This window comes from Callionymus lyra, chromosome 2, assembly GCF_982586985.1.
Source record: "Callionymus lyra chromosome 2, fCalLyr1.hap1.1, whole genome shotgun sequence".
Taxonomy (NCBI): domain Eukaryota; kingdom Metazoa; phylum Chordata; class Actinopteri; order Syngnathiformes; family Callionymidae; genus Callionymus; species Callionymus lyra.
This window is the reverse complement of record NC_141819.1, coordinates 36,453,782-36,476,551: the sequence shown is the minus strand read 5'-3', so window position 1 is coordinate 36,476,551 and position 22,770 is coordinate 36,453,782. Positions and strand designations below refer to the sequence as shown.

At 36.5% G+C, this 22,770-nt stretch overlaps 1 protein-coding gene across 2 annotated transcripts in view; it reads left to right on the top strand.

Annotated features, from left to right (window-relative positions):
* The first annotated feature begins 2,353 nt into the window (after positions 1–2,353).
* hmcn1 (hemicentin 1) overlaps positions 2,354–22,770 on the top strand; it is a 74,429-nt gene continuing 54,012 nt past the window's right edge. For both annotated transcript variants that reach the window (XM_087784933.1, XM_087784932.1), the window contains exons 1-10: positions 2,354–2,668; positions 14,041–14,111; positions 15,415–15,573; positions 15,648–15,770; positions 16,318–16,489; positions 16,903–17,009; positions 21,112–21,232; positions 21,299–21,562; positions 21,640–21,784; positions 21,854–21,975. In XM_087784933.1, coding sequence (XP_087641059.1) covers positions 2,434–2,668; positions 14,041–14,111; positions 15,415–15,573; positions 15,648–15,770; positions 16,318–16,489; positions 16,903–17,009; positions 21,112–21,232; positions 21,299–21,562; positions 21,640–21,784; positions 21,854–21,975 — 1,519 coding nt within the window. In that variant the 5' untranslated portion in view covers positions 2,354–2,433. The remainder of the gene's footprint in view (positions 2,669–14,040; positions 14,112–15,414; positions 15,574–15,647; positions 15,771–16,317; positions 16,490–16,902; positions 17,010–21,111; positions 21,233–21,298; positions 21,563–21,639; positions 21,785–21,853; positions 21,976–22,770) is intronic.

The following is a 22,770-nucleotide window of genomic DNA, read 5'->3' as shown; positions in this document are numbered from 1 at the left end:
TCTGGTATCTTTTACATGCATCTTTGGCCCTTTACTTGGCCCGTGCACGGGTATCAAACTTAGTCAGATAAGGAACCAAAATGTTTTAGCAGTCCAGGGTCAGAATGTATGTTTGACTAACAGGACATGGGAGTCTGAGTTTGATATTTCATTTTTGTCTTTTCATTCCTTGAGGCTCAATTTATCCTTATTTTTTGTTCATCTTCACCAAACCACGGCAAAATTCTGGAAACACTCATTTTATATGGGCCGTCAGATAAACCGTGTCTGGTTCTGTTGAATTTTCTGCCTGTTAAAATGACGTTTATTTTATTATTTTTTATAAACGTTTGTTGTTCTTCTATTTACTGTCTTTTACTAATGTTATTGTTGTATGTATATATTTATAATTCTTATTATTTTTGTGTATTATTGTTTTTGTTATTATTTGTAAATTGAGATGTTTTGAGTATATACAAACTTTAAAAGTAGCATATTCGTGGTAAATTCCGTGATTCAGTGTATATACTGTTAGATTAGGTCTTGGCCACCAGATGGCAGCAAAGTCCTGAAACTAGTTCATGCTTTCAGTAAGACAATGTAATGTAATCCTGTTGATCTATTTGTACCTTCCTTTTTATCTTTAGGGCATCAAACCTATTTTTTTTCAAGTATACTTAAGTGTGAGTGTATTACGTTTAATACTAAGGTATATGTTCTTTTAGTCCGTTAAGACCGTTTTGACTCGATTCATCTGATTATATTGGAAGATGTTTAGTAAAAGTATACCTTCAAGTATACTTATCCATATGCTACCAGTATACTAGGTGTACAATTAGAGCCTATAGTTTAGTTTACATAAGTATGCTTAAAGTATACTCAAAGTACACATTTCTCTATACTACCAATACAATTGGTATGTACTTCTAGAACGTATTTATACATAAGTATTATGCAAATGTGAACGCATAGTATTTGGTATAACCCTGCAACCCAACACCCACTCCCACAATCCTTTGCAAAGTTTACTTCTGGATCACGACAATTGCCCCCCAAAAAAGGAGTATTCTGTGGTTAAAGAAAATTTCACAAGGAATGCATACATCAGTATACTATTACTAAGTATAGTATGTCAAAAGTTAACTTAAGTAAACTAAGTATACCACTTCAATTTAAGTATAAAATAAATACAGTACACATGAATATACTTCTTTTGCTGGGTAAGGTCAGAAGTTAAGTTAAAATATACTACTTTGGTTTTAGTATAAATAGGTATAATCACAGTACAGTTGAATATCCTTTTTTTTTAAGGAATGTCAAAAGTTAAGTTAAAGTGTACTTCTTAAGTTTTAGTAAAAAACAAGTGTACTCATAATACTCTTAAATATACTTCCTCCAGCGAAGGGAAGTCAAACTATAAAAAATTCAAGTACACTCCTTCAATATTAGTCTATAATCAGAATACTCATAGTAAATTTCTTTTGCTAAAGAATATCAAAGGTAAACTTCAAGTATACTTCTTTAATATTAGTAGACAGTCAGTATACTCATAGTACACTTCTTTAGCTAAGGGATAGCAAAAGTATACTTCAAGTATACTCCGTCAATATTATTAGTATACAATAAGAATACTCACATAACACTTATTTTTGCTAAAGTCAAAAGTAAACTTCAAGTATACTTCTTCAATATTTGTATACAGTCCGAATACTCATAGTGCACTTCTTTTTCTAAGGGATGTCAAAAGTTGACTTCCAGTACACTCCTTCAATATTAGTATACAACCAGAATACTCACAATACACTTCTTCTTGCTAAGTTGTCAAAAGTCCTTCGATATTATTAGTGTACAATAAGAATACTCACAACACATACAATTTACTTACTTACTTACATTTATTTTATTAAGGTATGCCAAAGGTTTACTTTTTTAAGTACGCTACTTCTGTTTTGGTATAAAATCGGAATACTCTTGTACACTTGAATGTACTTCTTTTTGCTAACGGGTGTCAAAACTAAACTTCACGTACACTTCTTCAATATTAGTATAAAGTAATTTTGTTAAAATACAATCCAGATAGTACACTTCAAAATACCTTTTTTGCTAACGGGCGTCAAAAGTAAACCTCAGGTACACCCCTTTAATATTAGTATATAATAAGAAAACTCATAGTACACTTCTTTTTCTAAGGAAAAGAACGTCCCTGTTTGCATTCTTTTCAATCCCTGGCGTCCCTTGATGTCACCAACATCGCCCTCGTCCAATCAGATTCCTCCTCCTCTGCATGGGGTCGTGAACGTCTCGCGGACCCTCAGCTGAGAAGGTGGTCTTTGTGTGTCAGAGCTGAGCAGCAGCAGCAGCAGCAGCACTCACACCAGCAGCTGCTGCCTTCACGTTCACTTGGTTCGCTGGACGCGCGCGCGGGAGCAGTGACGCTCCACAAGATAGTTCGAGATGGAGGCCCGCGTCTTCTGGTGTCTGGCTCTGGCGCTGTCAGCGGCCGCGCAGGACTCCTCCGAGGACATCCCCGAGGGAGCATCCACCCTCGCCTTCGTCTTCGATGTCACCGGCTCCATGTACGACGACCTGGTCCAGGTGATAGAAGGAGCGTCCAAGATCCTGGAGACGTCCCTGAACAGACCCCAGAAGACTCTGTACAACTTTGCCCTGGTGCCCTTCCACGACCCAGGTACTGATGCCTTCTAACACGCTTCCTCTCTGCGGTTAAAAACTAGTTAGAGGGAAACAAAAGCTCCCTCGGAAAAGTGAGAAATGTCTTGGTTTGCTCACAGTCCGCCCTTTGAATGGCTGATGTTCCTTCACACCTTCTCAGCCTCACAGATGTTCAACCAGGCGCTCACTGTCATTAGCATTCCGTCATCTGTGAGGCTGCTTATTAGCTTCTGTCTTTTCACGCTAGCATCTCCATGACGCTAAACTTAGTCCTCAAATAAAAGTATTTTATTCATTTTAAATATCATTAACTTTATTGTTTTTTAATTTAACATATATGTCCACAAACTTCGCAAGTAAAACCGGTTTACACAAAGAGGAATGTTAGCTAATATTAGCTACAATTAAAATAGCAAAATGCTACTTAGCAAAAACCTGCTAATGTGAAAAAAATCTAAAAATGTAAATAGAAAATAAAACACAGATCACATTCTAAAGATAAAGTTGAAAGAAAAAAATAAATTACATTAAAATGATGTCTGTATGTACAGTATAGCTAGATAAAAAAGGAACAACAGAATAATATCAGTTTTACTGATCTGAAACCAAGATATGTTTTAAATTATTAAAATACTTCTGCGACTTTATACGCTCTTTTGGCTCCTCATGTGTGATGATTTAATATCTTGAAAGAGATCCAAAATATAAGGCCTTACATCACATTAAAGTGTCTTGAATCAAACTGTCCAAAGACTTAAAAATTTGAACACACTAGAAAGATCTGATGTCACTTTAAAATATCAAAAATAAATGTAAAATGGTAAAATGTTCAAGATTGATGTCTAATCATAACAACGGAACTTACAAATTTTGCAACTTCCGAAAGAGGCGTTTTCTTTGGGCAACATGATAAGATGTAAATTCAATAGAAATCGCCTGTTCATTCAACATTTTTCTTCATGGATGATAGTGGTACAGGCAACTTGACATGATACATGTGTACTTTATTAAATTTTTTTTATCAAATTCACACTAGCTGAGATAATTGATGTCATTACACTTTTTTTTTTTTTTGCTGATTCTCAATTTGGTCTTTAATGTAATTTTGAATGCCATTAAAACGTTTTTAAAAGTCTTAAGCAGTTGAAACACTTGTGAGTTTCCGGGTGAGTTTAAAGTTTGTTTCAAAACAGACCAAAGCGGAACTTTCTGGTGATGCAACGTCTATTTTATTACATTGGAAGTCGACCAGAACAATTCCCATTGATGCTCCTAAAACAGCATTCCTTGGATGTAACAAGACATTGGTTAAAAAAAGAAACAAACTTGTCTTACTTTCTTGGCACAAAAAAATGTGTTTTTGAAAGAAATCACTTTCAAGATGTTCTTCAGATGTTCCAGTGGGGAAGAGCAATAACTTAAGCAACGTTTTTGGACTAAATGAAAAACATTTTCCCGACTCAGCGAACTTCAAGTTGATTTATAGCTTGAGATGGTCGATGCAGATCCTATCGAAGTTGCTTCACAACAAGGGTGTGTGTTGATGTAGCCTCCAAACCTCTGTGTTTGCTCTTCACCTACAAGTGGCGTTAGTTTTGCAACTTAAAGTGTTTACAAGGATGTCAAAGAGTGTCCTTTAAATCCTCTGGGGAATAGAGGAATGATTGACACAGCAGCAGGTCAGGGGGTAGATAAACATCTCCCAAATGTTGATGTGCTCCTTTCTTTTCCTTACTTTATCAGGTTACTTGAAGAGAATGTGTCCGTCCAGAACTTTATTTAAAGCTTCAGTTTGACATCAGCTCCTTGTCGTCTCCCCTCCATCTGTCCCAGCGTGATAAAAGCTCTCCCACTGTTTGATTTGGCTTCTGTGACATCAGAGAACACAGACTTTCCTCTTATTTACACAGCTCTATGACATGGTAAACACTGAAGTGTGTGTTTGAGATTCTGTGGTTCTGTCAATCTGTCTTGTGTGCCTTCCAATGTGTGTCGAGCGAGTGTCAGGAGGATGCCTGGATATTGGGGTCAGGCTGGTGAGAGGAGTCAGGAAGCCCCCCCCCCCTTCCTCCATCCTACAGGGAGTGAAAAGATTGAAAGCAGGAGGATACTTCACAAGTCATTTACTAGAGGCACAGGGTTATTTCACACCACTGTCTGACTTTGTTTAAAGGAAAGCTACAGGAAAGAAGGTTAAACTTCTATGAAGGTTTGAGATTGTTGTTAAAAATGTTCCCGAAGGTCCCTCAAACAAGACTGTGAGGTGACTTTGCTGCCACTGAAGCAAGGAAATATAGCCTTTGAACGAGAAATACTTGGAAACAGACAGTTGAAATGTAGTGTTGTGTAGTGGTTTCCAAGCAAATAGTGAGGCCCGGGGGCCTCTTGAATCTTCAATTTAACTGTAGAGGACAACACACTGTTTAAGTCATTGTAGAATGAACCAAGAACATTACGAGCTTTAGAATGTTCAGTGGTTTTGTATTGGCAAGGATTTGGCAAAACAATAAGTGTCACAATACAGATACAGATAAGATATATTGTGATATATTGCGAAACTATAGCAACAATAAACAATATATTTGTAGTATTGTAGAGTACTTGACTCTGGTGTTGAAGAATTTACTGACCACAAGACTCTTGAAAAAGTTGTAACTGCTTTCATTTGTTTTGAAACGAAAATTTGTCCAAACATCAGTTTTAAAAGCTGCTGGAGTCAATGGTATCCTCCTGTCCTCAGTCATCACCGGGATTTTGCAGGATTACATCGTTCCTTCAGTTGTGGAGTAATGATTGATATTTATTTGCAACTAAATAATTGACAAAAATTATTATTTGTACATAAATGCAATAAAATAGTTGTTGTTTTTTTACACAAAACCTTTATTAAAATATGAACCACAAAATAAATATAATAAAGAAATTTGGTTTGAACAACAACTGAATATGATACAGTGAGCATATATAAGTTTCATCAAGGTTAATTTTTCTTTTTTTAAGTTTGGTAAATTGTCAAGTGCACATAGACTCTAAGAAGGAGATTTGTCGGGACAAGGTCTTTAATTAAAATAAACAAAGGTTTCTTAAAAAAGTTCTGTTTGTAATGAATATTCTAGATATAGTCAAGGTTGTAAGACTCAATCAGCTGATGTGTTGCTCTGTTCAATATTGTTTTTATTAACTGAGGTTATAAAACGTTAGGCGATGATGAATGGTTTAAAATAGTGGTCCAAAGTCTTTTAATAACGCAAGCTTCTCAAACGTAAAAGCCATCTTTCCATCAACAATGCACTTGTTACTGGTAAACCCAAAACCGCCTTTGGAACTTTTGTTGAGGTTTAAAGTCTCCTTCTGAGACATATTCTATCCGAGCGTCGTCTGACTTGGGGTTCGGGGTGGTGGGTGGAGTTGAAAGTATAACGTCTACTTGCGGCTGATCAAAGGTCCTGTATCTCAAAGCCTCCTTTGTTGCTGCCCAGCCTTCTGCTTCATCATCCCCGTATTTCTTTTGTATTCTTGTTAGGACCGCGATTCCTTCTCTGTCAGAACCCCTCCGCCCGAGTGAGATTACAAGGAGCCTGCGTTTAGCTGGACACAGTTAATGATGATGCTATTAGTTTGGAATGTCCAAAGAGATAGGTGGAGGTTTAGGAGAATTAGAGGAAGAGCCGAGTGTGTCAGTCTCTTTTCATGTTTCATGTCCTAATATACCTGTCCTGGAATATTTAAATGCTCTCTTATTTTTAGTACGTGCCCCTCTCTGAAGTGCCCTGAGGTGCTCTTAGCTCAGCAGCCTTTAACTCCATTAACCTTTGTAATTGGGGGCCTGTGGTTATCCCCTGTAATCTCTGCAGCACATACCTGAATGCTACAAGGGGAATGTATTGCCTTTATTCTTTAAATGTATTACCTTTGTTTTATTTGACTAAAATGTATTTTATCTACCAGCTTCAATACTTTTTTAATCAAACGACAACCTGCAGTTTACGGTATAACTAGCCAGAATAGATAGAGTAGATATGGTGTTACATTTAGTCATACTTCTCTATGTTTCATAAAAAGAGCAAATCTTGCATTATTGTATGCGAATTGAGCTTCTTTACAAAATAATTGACAATAATTTAACTTCCTGATTTCTGAAAATAGTTTTGGTTCTGTTACATTTGGACCTCACCAGTCCGATTTTAATATTTCATAGAAACTTGATGGATCTGTCATGTATCTGTTACCAAATACATTTTTATTGAAGCTGGAAAATGTATTCCCTCAATAAGCGTGCATGTTATATATTAATGTCTAGACATCGTAATTGTGGACACTTTACTCTAAAACATAACTGGGACTGGTTTTATTTGATTTCTTTTACTGTTTGACATCATTCATTTCAGGTCCACATGGTTCGTATGGCTCTCATTAGATTTACATCTACAGTATACAGAGCTGGTGCCAATTTGAGTTTTTTCTTCTTCTATACATTCACATAGTTTAGTAAGGCCTCTCACTGGCTGCTTGTGGTTTTGCCTTGAGTGTTAGGCGTTTATTCTGCCTGCAGTAAAACACATGTAGGTTTTTATTAAAGTACTTACGTATGTGCCTTTGTGGCGTGAGTACTCCTGGTAAATGTCAAGCATAAAAGTTTGAATCTTCTCAGTCTAAAATGAATTGGACAGGTTTTTTTTACACCACAAAATATACCGGAAAACCTTTATTTCATGTTCATGACTAATATGATGTGGATGAAATCAAGGGTAGCGTACCACTAGAATACAGTCCGAGTACTATAATAGCATGGGTTCTGACATTTATTTGGGGTAGTCCGACTGAAAATCTATCTAGGTGTTGCTGCTTCATTTATTATGTTTCATTTTGGTATAATTTCCTTATCTAGTGAAAGTCCATTTTCAAAATTAGGAAAACACAACCAATAAAACTGACTAAACCTAACATAAACAAACATCTAAAACATTGAAAAAAGTGTGAACCTAATTATAAACCAAAGCATCAAAAAGGTTAAATATAAAAATACATATATTTTCAACCCTTTTTTTGACGGACAGGCCTTTTCATTGTCACTGTCATCATGTTTTCTTCAGCCCACCTGTGCTACGTTCTTTAACTGTTGTAAAACTAGTGACAGAAGATGAAAGTCTTTTGACTGACACGTCGGCCAGGTTAGCATTTGTCAAAGGATACCGAACAGTTAGCCTGAAATAAATCTAATTTCTTTAAACAGTTAAATTGACAGACATTCTTGTTTTATATAACTTTGTCCACATTTGGATAAATAAAAAATGTAGCGAAGCCAATACAGTATCTCTCATCTTAGTCCGTGTGTGGCCCCAGTATTTCTTCTTTCTTAGGAAACATGAGAATGAGAATTTCCTTATTAAAACAAACACAAAGACATTTTCAGGCAGCGGTTAATGCCGCAGAATAACACTTGTAATCTCTAAAATCTCATAGTAGTGAGGCTGCAGATACTTTTAAAGGGGATTTTGATTGAATCATCATTAACTCCTATGGTACCTAAGGTGTAGAAGGATGTTGCTGAAAACTGATTTAAATACATTTATTCCAGGAACATTCAATCAATTTCACTTCTGGTCTTGGTTTTATAGTTATTCTTTAAAGTTGTTTTATTGTTTTTATTTTTATTATGATCATTAAAATCAGCTGAAATAAGCTTCTTTTTGCTTTGATTAAGTTAAAAGAATGATAAAACTGGAACATAGAAATCTCAAGTACGCCCTAGTTTATCTCCAGATGACATTTAGAATGGTGGGACCTCTTTCTAAGGTCTAATCCAACTCCCGAACTTGGTTGCACAACAAATCGGGGTCACTTTAAAAAAAGGAGGTTTGTTGTTCTCAACATTGTTTTTCTGTAAAGATAATTGATGGACTGGGAAGAGTCGTTCCGACTTGACCTTAAAGCGCCTGCTATCAATCATAGTAGATCCAAGCAGGTCAAATTGAGACAACAATTGTGGCTTGTCGAGGATCCAGGTCAGCAGAAGTCGGGAAAATTATCATTTGCAATGGTTTCAAACATGTTTTTTCTCACAGGGAAAACGCTCAGCTCAGGTCAGTTTACATTGTGCTACGAAGAGACTGTAGATAACAATATTTGTTTACCAATAAAGCAATTCCTTAACAGGTCTTTTATGTGACTTCATTATGATAAATCAGTGATGATATCGAAGAATATTTTCCCTGTCTGAGCTTACATTTTTGTGTTGACCTCTTCTCTGTTGGAATAGGCAATGTTTAGGTTTTATCTGGTGCCACTTTTAAAACTGTCACACTGCCAATAATATGCTATTTCTTTGCTGTTTAAAATACTTTTTACATTTTAGTTTCTTTCATTGCACACTATACAATACAATATTGCATATGTTTTGACGAAGGTAAATATGTTTAAAATATGTTTTGATAGATAAAGAGTAAGCTATTTTCATTGACAATACTTTATCGCTTTAACATTCTGTCAATATTATTTTGTGGTTAATTTTTAGAAGATAGAGAACCACTCATTGCTAGACGTGTGTATTGGCAGGAATCTTGTATGTATCATGATACAGGGGCAACTGCAGTAAAACTGTCATTGAATAACACACAATACTGTTACACGCTTAACAAAATCTTACTGAATTTAAACACAGAAGAGATCAAAAATTGTTGTGGCTGTAAAATGTTTTTTGAATCACTGATATGTCGATTATGTTGAAAAACACCAGCTGGTTATTTTTTTTACAGTTAAATTAAAATCATTCAGTGGGAACGTCAGTAGCATTTTTTAGTTACATTAAACTTGAGTGATGAATGGACAAAGTATTGTGGCTTCAAGCTGCTAAAACAGTTTTCCATCAACAGGCGACCCATCATAGACTCAGAGCAGAGAAGTACTTTTGTGCCAGAGATCCATTGCTGCATTCTTTAGAGCTCTTTTTGGGAAGAAAACATGGGGAAGACCCATTAAATGGTTTAAATATCAGAAGAACCCTTTGTGTAGTGCGCCGGACTGTTAAATATTTAGTTTCCATTTCAAATATAACAGTTTTGTGTTGGAACCTGTTGACCTGTAATAAGATCACTATAGAACACACAAAGTCTTTATTTATTTATACCAACATGAACACCTATAAAACGAACCTCAACATGTGCCTGCTGTGTTAACACTGAACTAATGACATAAAACACAGGTTCCCATGTGTTCTCTCTGTCGAGTTGTGTCGTTGTTAGTCAGGATGACAACTGCTGACATTGTCGCTGATTTAACCTGAGTCAGCAGAATGACAGACGTTTGTGAGTGTGTGTGTGTGTGTGTGTGTGTGTGTGTGTGTGTGTGTGTGTGTGTGTGTGCATGTGTTTACTGCCTCTTTGCTGTTAAGTGATATAACAGCTACTTGTTGTGTAACTGAAACGACATAGCAAGGCTTCACAAACATGTGCAACAGCATCGGAAAAGCTTCTCGTTTGAGTTTCAACTCACACATCTGGGACTATGAATGGTTTATCCATGTGGTTTTGGATCATGGGTTTAGAGTCGACCAGCGCCGATGTTTAGACAGAGCTCTGGTTCAGTTTCCCCTCTCAAAACAACTATAAGTCCCATCATTCAATGCAACTGTTCTGCCCTTAAATACATAACATTCTGCCAAGACTTTACAGGTCCTCAGTGTGGGATAGCGACACCTAAAATAACTCCACCTTTTTTTGATGTTTTTTAACATCCTTTCAACGGTATATACATATTAATATCTATGTATGTTTTCAACATATTTTTAACAATGTGGTTTAACATTATTCCAATTATATATTTTCACATCTTGTTTTTGTATGTATTTTTTATTATATATTTTAATATCTGTGTATCTTTTAATATATTTTAAATTATATATTTTAATTTCTTTGGATTTCTTTTTAACACATTTTATGAATAGACATCAAGATCTTATCAACAATGAATATTTGTACATCTTCTTTAATATATTTAAGCATCAGTGTCGGTTTTTTAACACATTACATAGATGTATTTTAATATGTGTAACCATCTTGACACATTCCTGAATACATTGAAACATATTAAAATACTTAAATTCAACAAAATCATACATATCAATTTATTTTAGTGGTGAAAATGTCCTCTTTTCCTTTACTTTAAAACAAAACACTTTTCCCCTTGTTTGTACAGTACGTCTTGAAGTCTGTAACTTTGTTGCCTATTATAAGGTTCGCTTAACTGCCCACCCCTGATCTAAATGTTACAATGTAGGTAAAACTTTAAAAGTCACTCCATTCTCATGTAGAACTGTTGTTTAAGTAATGTTCAGCTTCATCTATGATGGTGATTAGATGTTGTGTTCTGAATGCTGTCATCAAGAACTATATTAACTGCAGAATTGTATCATTTTAGTCAGCGTGACTTGATGCTACGTCAAATTGTGTTCTGGCTGTGTAAGAATAGTTTCACTCCTCCATGTGTCAACGTTTGATGTCCACTGAATTGGCTTCATGTTAAATTCCAGAGCCAGTTAAAGTTGGACAAAAGCCCAGATTTCAAAACACCTCGTCCTCTCTATGTTCTTCCACATTCTCAGTTAAAATGCTTCACATCTGGCTTCACTGATAAATGTTGTAAGAATGCTGATGAAAGAGTCCCAGCTTTGTTTTGATGCCTTGTCTTCATCCGTGAATGTATTCAGATCGGCTTATAGTCTGCCATAGAGGTTAAGTGATGTTTATCTGTCTGTGTGTAATACCGATTTACAATCTGGATCCAAAAATCATTTGAAGAATTTTCTACTCTCAATCTGTCTTTTTTTAGTCCTACTGCCTACAAGCCAGTTAGGAATTCTGGTCCCCAACTTTCCCAATTGATGGGCATTCTAAATGATAAAGAAATATATAAATAAAGTAAATGTTGGGCAATAATGATGGCTTCATGACACGGATGGAAATTAACTTCATTTTTGTACGGTTAAATATTCAATAGAGGCGTTTGACATAAAGGGTTATTTCACCCAATAAAATTGTACTCATTTTCTACTCACCCTCATGTCGACTAGGGGTTGGGATTATTCTCAGAGTAATCTGTTTCTTTTGGATTTAAAGCAGAAATGGCCCCTGAGTCAGACTTGTCTGCTATAAGAGGTGAACATTTCTGAGTGACGGTTTGTTCTTGGACGTTCCTAAGCTGGTATAACTATTTCTAAATATGCGATTTATTGAATTAAATTTTTCATAAATATATAAATACCTCTCACATATCTGTAAATTAAATCATATAATATGTGGTAGCTCAGAATAATATTCTTTTTCATGTAGTGCTAAACTCAATCACACAAGGGGCCAAAATCCTTTAAATAATAATATTTAATAGAAAATCAAACTTACAAATGTCTAAATATAACCAGCTGTTGAACATATATTCCACACATTAAGTCATAATGACACATAATTGCACAAAACCTTGTAATTCCAGACTACTGTAGCCAAAACAGCCCAAATCAGAGCTACCACAAACACCAGGGTCAGCTTTTCCATCTCTATAAACGTGGTTTAAAGTGGCAGAAAACATTCCCATACGTTTTCAGAAGCGTCATTGATTGTTACAGATTAACTTGGTGGATTTACGACGATATAAATCTTTTCAACTAAACATGTCTTGAAGTGTGCCTTGAATGCTAGCATTCTTCATCTGTCAGGTCATCGATGCAAGACAAATGAAATGATGTGATGATGATGATGTATCTTCTTTAAGTCTTCTTTAAATGTCCCCTTCTTGACTCCTAATGTGCTGCATCAGCTACGTTGAAGTGAGTTTGCTCCTCATCAGGCTCATTCCTGGACACAGCTGCAGTGGCTGAAGTCACACAGTTTGCCTCACGAAAGCAGCTTAGCAGCTCATTAATGGACAGAACAAAGTGAGCCGGGACAAGACGATGACTACCAACACTGGCACAGGTTCAAAGCCCAGACACTGTTGTTGCTGTGTGGCCACTGGATGAAAAGAAACATGTTTTTCCTTCAATGATTGGTTAATAAGAGAACACGTTGAGTCTTAAATAACATTAAAAACAATGAAACATTCTTTAGTTACATAACAGTGAAGTCATCATTAGATACACTGATGTAGAACAATATTTTGTCTTTATATTATGTCAATGTATCAATTATTCAGGCTTTCAAATCATCTTTTATTTTGATCATAGGTCATTTTGGTTTATTTATATTTATAAAGTGTGTGTTCAAAAACATAATTCCATTTTTATTTAGAATTAGCAAATATTACAAGGTACGAGTACGAGGTGAAACAGTCGACTCCAGCAGCCTTTAAAGCTGTAGTTTGGGCATATGTTGGCTATCAGTTTTATTTTTTCAACAATAACAAGATGTCAATAAAATAAAATTTCCACTAGAATTGTTACCAAAATTATGCAAGTAAATCGAAATGTACTGTATGGAATCGTATCGTGAGACGAATATATCGTAACTCACTGACAAATTCCCCAATTTCCCAATGAACCTTTGTATGTGTTTGCACTGTGGGAGGAAACCGGAGTTAACCACTGCGCCACCGTGCACCCACATCGAATTCCACATCAACTGAAAAAAATCATTGTTGTCAATTTGCCTGATTGCTGATTAGTAAATAATTCACTTGAATGACTTAGAAGGAATCTAGGTTTTCAACCTTTACATTGGGGTGCCCAACCTTTTTTTGCAATGTGGACCAGACTAATGTCATCATTATATTCACAGACAAATAAACAGCACATTTAAATCATATAGAACTAATTATCACTAGTTTACAGGTTTATTTTTTGAGTAAATGGGAACATGCATTTTCACGCATCAGAGCCAAAGACTAACTTCCAAGAACATACCTCCTTTTTCAAAATAAAAAACATTTCAATGGCCCTTGTGAACAAGAACAGGATTAAATGAATATATGCATGAGAAAATGTGTTAAAACTATAAATTAAACGATGATAAAACTTGTAACTTATGTTTTAGAAGTCGGTTTCTGATTTTCTGAAGACACATTTCTAGGTGAAAACATTCATCAACTACTGTCAGGGTTAAACTGTTTGCTGAACTTGATTTATAAACCAGGACCATTTTAAAGGTTTTTTTGAAGGTTAGCCTATGAAGAAGAGGCTTTTCAATCAGAACATTGTATGAAATTGAGCAAGTTGGCAGAGACTGCGCTCTTTGTGTGCTTTTCTAGTTGTTAAATAAATATGTTCTACCTTTGAGCTATTTACTAACAGTGTCCTTGCAGCTCTGTTCTCGCTGCTTACTTTATCACAATGTATTTGTTACTCTCATCTCAATGAGGAATTTGATAATGTTTCAAAACTCAACTTCTTTTCCTTCATTGCAGAGATCGGGCCGATCACAATCACGACAGACCCCAAGAAGTTCCAGTATGAGCTGCGAGAGCTGTATGTTCAGGTGAGCGTCCCGGCCGGGGTCAAGGCAGGTCGTCCGTCTCTGATAAAAAGTGCAGACAGCTGTCAGCCAGACGCCTGCAACACGTCTCAGCTGATTAGTCAGTCTGGAGATCAGTGATCAAAGATGATGGGACCGTGTACTCGCCTTTATTTAAAGCAGACTGTTTAGGGGGAGAAAATGACCATGTGTTGCATTCAGGACCTCCGTGGTAGAGATTAAACAACCTGTATATTTTCCTTCCTGCACTGTTACAAACAATGTATAAGCAATAACACACAATAGCGAGAGAGATAAACAAAGTTGTGCCAAGTTCAAATTCCTCTCTGATCGCTCGGGAAGAGAAAGGAAGTAGGGGAGGAATCTTGGCTGCCAAGTTCACATACTGAGCAAAATCCGTGATTTTCGACAGATGCAGGAACCTTTTAAAATATTATTCCTTTTGAAGACTTTGGCAAGAATCCATGCGCTGTTGGCAGGAGCTCTAGTTTCCTCTCAGCTGTTGACTTTTCAACTAAAGCACCTTACAGGCTAGATTAATCAATCAAATCAAACGTTGCCATTTGTTTTGCTATTTTAAATTCAAATTATAAAGTCAGTTTTCATAAACTGTTCCATCCTGTTCCATTACTGTCATTTTCCTCTGGGATTTTATGCAACTGACTGTTTGATTATATTATATTTTTTGTTTTTATAGTCATTCTATTACATGTAAAGTGTCCTCGAGAGTCTTGAAAGGCGCTCTTAATTAAAAACCATTATTATTCTATATCTCAAAAGAATATATATATATTTAACAACAATTTGCCATTTATTATTTGCTTTATTATTTCAATTAAAAAAAAAAGAATTCAGAGGAAACTATTGTACCTGGCCCTTAAGTGATATTAATCCACCCCTTAATTCCTTTTAATTATTTTGCTTCTTGTTTTTCTCTTTAAATAAAGAGCAGTGCTAGAATATCTGCTAAAGCTGTGATTTATTACTATTTAACCCTTCATAGCTTAACACCCTGACCGCATCAGAGTAGTCCTTGATGATTCATGAGCGCCCGTCACACCAGCAGACGTACATCCTCCTGCTGGAATGTTTCAGAGGACATTTTGGTTTGACCTCACTGGCCAGATATGATCAGAAGATTGCTGATAAAGAGATCTCACACTAATCCTTAGATAAGTTCTATCAAAGAAGCAAAGTGAAAGACAACATGGGGTTTAGGATGTCCAGGATCTGGTTCAACGTCTGTGTTAGTCTTCATCATTTTCTTCATAGACCGGATCGTACTGAAATTTCTCTTCATTCTCAGGGAGGCGGGGACTGTCCAGAGATGAGCATAGGTGCCATCAAAATCGCACTGGAGATCTCGCTGCCAGGATCGTTTATTTATGTCTTCACCGACGCTCGATCCAAGGACTACAAACTTACACACGAGGTTCTGCAACTCATCCAGCAGAAGCAGTCGCAGGTCTCCATTTATTTCAACAGAGTTTTCACAATCTCCCAGTTTTTTTGACACTGAGGCTTGGTGCTTATTTCCAGGTTGTGTTCGTGCTCACTGGCGACTGCGACGATCGGACGCATGTGGGCTACAAAGCCTATGAGGAGATCGCCTCCACCAGCTCAGGACAGGTCTTCCACCTGGACAAGAAACAAGTCAATGAGGTAAATCACAAAAACAAAAAGGAATAAGAAAATATTCATACACTTTATTATTGCGATATGTTTTTTCATCATGATACTGTATCGATTTTTAAAAAGAAAAAACGGCTGCTAGCAGTCCTCCACAGATAGAGGACCAATACATGTCGTGGTGACTGAGGGCGAGATGATACAGTCGAGACCAGCAGCTCTTAAACTGATGTTTGGACATATTTTGGAGTACTCTGTTTATACTCCAAATACATCCTTGTTCTACAGTGTCGCTCTATATCGCAATATATAATATCATCGCCAGATTCTTGCCAATACACACTCCTACTGATAAAGCTATTACAGGCTAGTACCTTCACCAAGGAGCTCATTTAACACCAATTAATATCTTAATTGCGATGCAACCCGAACCAACAATTTTATACAATTGTATATACATGTACATATAGATAAATAATAAGTTGTGTGATCATTGTGATGATGAGTAAAACATCAACACTGCAGAGTTAACACTGTACAATGTAACTTGTTATGTTTAACACATGTGCTGCCGTCGTAGATTCTGAAATGGGTGGAGGAGGCTGTCCAGTCGTCGAAGGTCCACCTGTTGTCAACCGACCACTTTTCCGGAGTCAGCAACATTTGGCGAATGCCCTTTGATCCCAGTCTCAAAGAAGTCACAGTGGCCCTCAGCGGTCCGGCACCAGACATTGAGATAACAAACCCAAGGGGTAGGTTAAACGTTGTGTTAAGGAATGTGCTTAGTATGGAAGTATATCAGTGCCATCAGAATATTGAATGTTTGAACATTTTTCTTTCAATTATTGGAATTAGAATATCAAATCATATGTTTAAATTTCAATTTTCAACATTTGAAACATTAAATTCAACCATTTAATATTCTGATAACGATGATTTACTGAATACAGAAATATTTTTAAATTTTAAAAAATAAAAAAAGTTTTATTTTTGTATTAATGGTCTGTTTGAAACAATAATAGAAAATGTTATTTTACCTGGAATGTGTTTTTATAATCCAATTGGATTTCACCTTGAACAGCCAAGTAAAACTGCTGAGAGTTCTGTAAATAATTCTGTGCACCAACTGAGAAAGTAAATCTTGTGGTCAATGTTTCGCCTCCAGGAAAGGTCATGCGGAAGAGTGATGGTCTGACTGAGCTCCTGCACATTCCCAACTCCGCCAAAGTCGTGAACATCAAGGACCCGCTGCCGGGGATGTGGTCCATCAAGGTAAACATTGTGTTCTCTACCTGGAAATGAACGTAAAAACCACAGGCCTCTCATTAGAAGACCCAGAGAAGAGTGGTCTTGTTAGAAGACGGAGTGCCAGTAGCTAGCAGGAAGATGACTGGATTGAGAAACGTACTCTCCAGGAGAACATTGCTCCGGTGAAATTACTGCTGTAACTCATCAGGTTTGTCTAGAACTGCTGATATGCGAGAGTGAGTTTAACAGAAATAACCCGAAACAATTCAAATTTTCCTCCAGGAAGTCGTTAAGTGAAGACAGATAGGGGTCAAGGCCACTGGTTTCAGAACAGCCTGTTACACAGTTGTAAAGAGTGCTTGCACGATGACCAAAAAAGGCGAAACGTTGGACTGCCAGGTTTTTTTTTGCACCAGATGTTATAAAAGTTTTAATACAATTGTATTGATTTGGAGATTCCTTGAAAGAGCTTTGCTCACCAATACTTTCATTTTACTGTTCTTTCCCGACTGACTTAGACTGGTAAATGGTAGGGTTCGGTTTTCTGCTCACTTGTGGATCACATTTGGCCCTAGACTTTATTTATAACCTCAAGATGTCAAATATGAATTTATCTGATAGCAAACTCACAACAACTTACTAACGTTGAGGCATAATGAAACATTTTCCTTTTTTATGTTTTGTTCCTTTTTTCATTTGGCTTGACATCCCCTTACAACAGTCACAGTAAATTGAATTGGCTGCTACTGGTCTAGAGAATGATCTCATACTCTACCTGAAGTCTCCAACATTTAAGGTTTCACTATTCTTTAAGGTGAGCAAAGATTGATTCAGTTTGACTTCGTATTTGAACTACTAAGCTGTTTTAATCAAACACATCTTATCAAACCTGACTCTGGGGTTAATCCCACGCTGGCCTCCATCTCTGAGCATCAGTTCCTCTTTTTATCTGAAAAAATCTGGAAATCTATCAACAATTCGGATCCTTTACATCACCAACTTGCGCCGTGACCTCTGGCGGAACATTTTGTGATTGACTCAATACAATTGATCATTTTTAGACTTTTATCATTTTGAGATTCCTGATGAAAGTGATCAGTGCTGGCTCTGCCTTTTTATTTCATGACTAGTTTTAGCCCTGTAAGAAACCTGTGATAAACTAATAGCCAAACCTGGTCCGCCATGTCATTTTATGTGGCCAAATGAATATCTTAAAATTAAAGACGGATTATGAATTTGTTTGTGGAGGAGGGCAAATAAAGATAAATTCACAATGAAAGAAAAAACTATACTATAACAAGACTTATAATTACTCCTGTTAGGTAAATAATAATGTAAAAAGAGATGCGTAGTTGTGCTGCTATAACAATATTTACATACTAAAAAATGTTGATTCCTTTATTCATAAAGACATACAATTGTTTTTTTCAGCACTAAACACCACAATTTTCATGCAATAAGTATAAAGCGTTGTTTTATGTTTCACTTAAACTCTACTCTCGCATCATTTGGCCTACAGAGCAAAAACATCTCGTCATTGGCTCAAGCTAACTCAGTACATACACATTTTTGAGAGCTTATGCTGTTCTGCCATGCTGAGTTTCAGTCAGGTTAAAGTCCCATGACCCCTTTGTGGAAATCCCAGGTTCTTAAATTTTTGTTGGAGAAGGAATTTGATCCATTTTAATCTTCCTTTAATTGGATGGTGCAGTGCTCAGAAACAAACCATTTCGTCATTTATTTTTTCTCCTGTTAAACTCAAGACGAGTGTTGTTATTTGTGTGTCAGTATGTGCCCCGGCAAGTGTTACGTGAGAGACGTCTGTGTGCCGCCATGACCCCGGCATTGACGAGTGTATTTGATCTCCGTACTGGATTTTATAGCCCATGATGATAGTTTTGGAAGCTTGTCATTTTAAAAAGCATGCAAAGAAGACCAGTGGCAGAGAGCTGCCTTTTGTCTGCTTTTCTTTCTCTCATCCGGCATACACAATTATGTGGGATATAGTTGTGATGCTGTGCAAGCAAATCGAAAACAGGAAATGCCCTGGAAAACCAAACTGGTTAAAATAACGGGGAAATCTGACTGAATAATTACTCAAAGTGTTATTAGCAACTGATTTACTATATTGTAATAAGCGTAAATAATACTTTTATATCCTAAGATATACAACTTTAATCTCATAATGAACGTAAAATATATGACTTTACGGTTGTAATAAACGTCATATTTACGTAAAGCTCAAAATAAATGGAATTTTTGCCACTTTAATCTTGTAATAAATGGAAAATATCTGACTTAAATTTTATAATAAATGGAGTATAATTACTTTCATATAGTAATTAACAGATTTTTATACAAATTTGATTTGATGTAATGTTAAAAATAAATGTTTGAGTGGCCCTACTTAAATGGTTCCATTTGTATGATGTTTTTGTGAAAAATAAAGATTACAATTTTCTCATGGCTGTCCCATTATTCAAATTTCCAACCCATAATGCCTTAAAATCTTGTTCTTTCTATGAAGTAGGCTGTATTTTCAAGATTCTGCTGATGCGATAAGTATCACGACACAGAGGCAACTATACATTAATATTGCGATACTGTAGGAACAAGTATATATTTGTAGTATTGTTGAGTACTTGACTCTCGTGTTGCAGAATTTACAGACCACATGACTCTTGATGAGGTCGTAACTGATTTCCTATGTTTTCAAAACAAAAATATGTCCAAACATCAGATTTAAAAGCTGCTGGAGTAAACTGTATCCTCTCATCCTCAGTCATTGCCGGGATCTCGCATTCGTCTTCCTTTAGCTATGGTGGACGTAATTACTGCCATCTAGTGGCTTGAAGTTTAAATGCAACAGAAAATGTAATGTTATAAAACCCGAATACTGTTCTGTTGAATATCGAGACAGTATCAGTCTAGTTTACCACCCCGTAACGCATAAAAAACTGTAATTCAAAGTGAAGGAAATGTTTTGCATGTTATGTAATTAATTACAATGTTACAGGATTGTAAAAACTATTTATTTTACTCATGATATATTCCTGAGGCATGTTCTAGATGATTTTTGCATTCAAAGTTTAGATGACAAAAGTTTCCAAGGATTATTTTATTGCTGTTTAGGATCAAATCAGGTCATTTGTAGAAACTACTGGGTGTCACCTCAACAGGAGCTTCTTCCTGTCATCTGCTTCCTCGTGCTGGTCAGTGGCGTGAAATGAGAAGCTTTAATTACAGGCTCTTCCCTCAGCTTTGGTCAGAGCGTGACCTTTCAGTCTATTATTTACCTGGGACCGAAGCCCCACTAATTCTATGGCAGCTATTTAGCTGGTATTGTGTTTCAGGAGAGGATTGGTGGTATTAGCATTTTGGGCTCCACCAAAAAAAAAACCTTTGTCCTTTTGTGTTGACTCATTACTCCTTCAATTATCCCTGCAATTTAGTAATTTTCTTACAGCGGGTCAGCACCGTGTGGTTCAAATTGAAATGGAAGTCAACTTGTAAAACTATTGTGTCAGGAGAACATGCACTCTCATTATTGTGAAACAACGTCTGACACTTCCATGGAGTTTCCAGCTCTCGCCAACCTATACTTCCCTGTAATTACCGCTCCTTGGTTCTGTCTTCTTCGCGTGATTAACACATGAGCCATTATATGTGATACATTTGTGATTACAGGGATTGTACTTGTGGAATTAAACACAAACTGACTGAATGTTTCACAGAGAAGGAGATGACTTACTAAAGCGACAGGTTGATTCTTGCAAGTCGACAACAGGCTGTCATTGAACTCTCTCTGAGGCGAAGCTGTTATTCCTCTCTCTGTATGGTTTACAAAACATGAGAGTAAGACATTAGTCATAACAAACACTGACAGTTAGAAGGATATATAAAATGTTACAAAGAAAGTGCTAAATATGGAAGTATATCAGTCCCATCGGATAGACTGGTTGAATTTAACATTATTTTGATTTTTTTCATTGAAATGTCCAGGGGTTTTGTTAAACATTAAATTAATATTTGTTTTAAATAATATAATTTAATAAAATTGTCTAAATTGAGATTAAAAATATGTACAGATGGTCAAATATTTTGAATTTTGTTTCTCCTGCTATAGACGTCCAGTGAAGGAAGACACTCTGTCCGTGTCTCTGGTCTAAGCACCATTGACTTCCGAGCTGGATTTTCAAGGAAACCAACACTAGACTTCAAAAAGACCATTAGTCGGCCAGTTCAAGGTGAGCAAAGTATATTTTTCTACCTTATTTAAATTGTTTTTCACACCTTCAGCTTCTTTTCTTCAGGTATTCCGGCCCACGTCCTGCTCAACACCACCGGCCTCTCTCCTCCTGCTCGTGCGGACAGAATGGAGCTGGTGTCAGTCAGTGGAAAAGTGTTGAAGACGTTGCCTGTCCGTTACTTCCCTCAGCGGGAACCCTACAGCCTCTGGAACATGACAGACTTCATCCCCCCCAATGAAGCCTTCTTTCTACGACTCACGGGATACGACAGAGATGGTTTTATGTTCCAGAGAGTCTCGAGCGTTTCATATTCAAGCATCATCCCAGGTTCATGAAAACAAAGTCTAAAACCATGCTTAACTGGAGATTAAACGTAAATTTTGCTTCTCTGTTGTTTGTCTCAGATGCCCCCAAAGTGACGATGCCAGCCACAACTCACGGCTATTACCTCCAGAAAGGGGCAGTTAACTGCCACATAGAGAGTCTCATTCCCTTTACTCTGCGCTTTAGCAGGGACGGACGAAGACTCGGTGTGGATCAAATGTTCAGGTGAAAACCCCTCTGTGTACATCATTCAAATAACTGTCTTAAAACTTCATATTTTTTTTTCTCTTCCAGAGAGTCAGACAGAGGATCATGGGAGATCGAACAAGTCACTCTTAAGAACGAAGGCTACTATGAATGTGTTGCAGTGAACAGTGCGGGAACGGGCCGAGCTCGGACCTTCTTGGACGTTTCAGGTAACAAAATAAATAAGAATGATTAACATGTTGTAGTCATAATAGAAACATACAGTTAAGGGTTACTTTTACCAAATAGCTTCCTCAACAGCAGTGTGTGCCTCCCTGAGCATAAGAGTGTAGTTTAAGTTAATGGACAGTTCATGGTGAGGTTCCCGCTGTAAGTGTGTGTAATGAGCCAAGCAGGAATGTTGAGAGGCTGCTTGGTATTAGGCTGTCAACAGTGTAATTGTCGTGTGATGGATCTAATCGAAGGCACTGAGCTATAAAGACTGTTTTTGTTTTAATGCATTTATTACCTTGATAAAATAAGATTTTAAATACATTTTGAAATAAATGAAATAGGGCTACTTTCTCACGCCTTTCAACGTTTCAAGGGTTTATCATTTAAGTCACTAGTAAACTGAATACTTTTGGTTGAGTGAGAGTTGTTTTTCTGGTGTCTGGTGTAGCAATAACAAGGATAGAGCGTCGCCACAGACTTTAAAATGCTGTTAACTGCATTTCTCTTGTCATGTTTTAAATGGTACAATTTGTCATCCGTCATTATTAACATAAAATATAACCGGACACTACATTAAAAGAACAGAAAACATGTGCCAGTAAGCGCGCTTATGTAGTGCTGGGCGTTATGGCTAAATGTTATATATTACTTTTATATTCTGTATTTGACTGGTTTTTAGATTGCAATAACTGCAATTATTTTTCCATTTCAAAAGTTTTAAAATCCAGCGTTATTTTACTTGTATGTAAACCAGAAAATAATCTTAGAAATTATCAATTTGCGACGCTTTA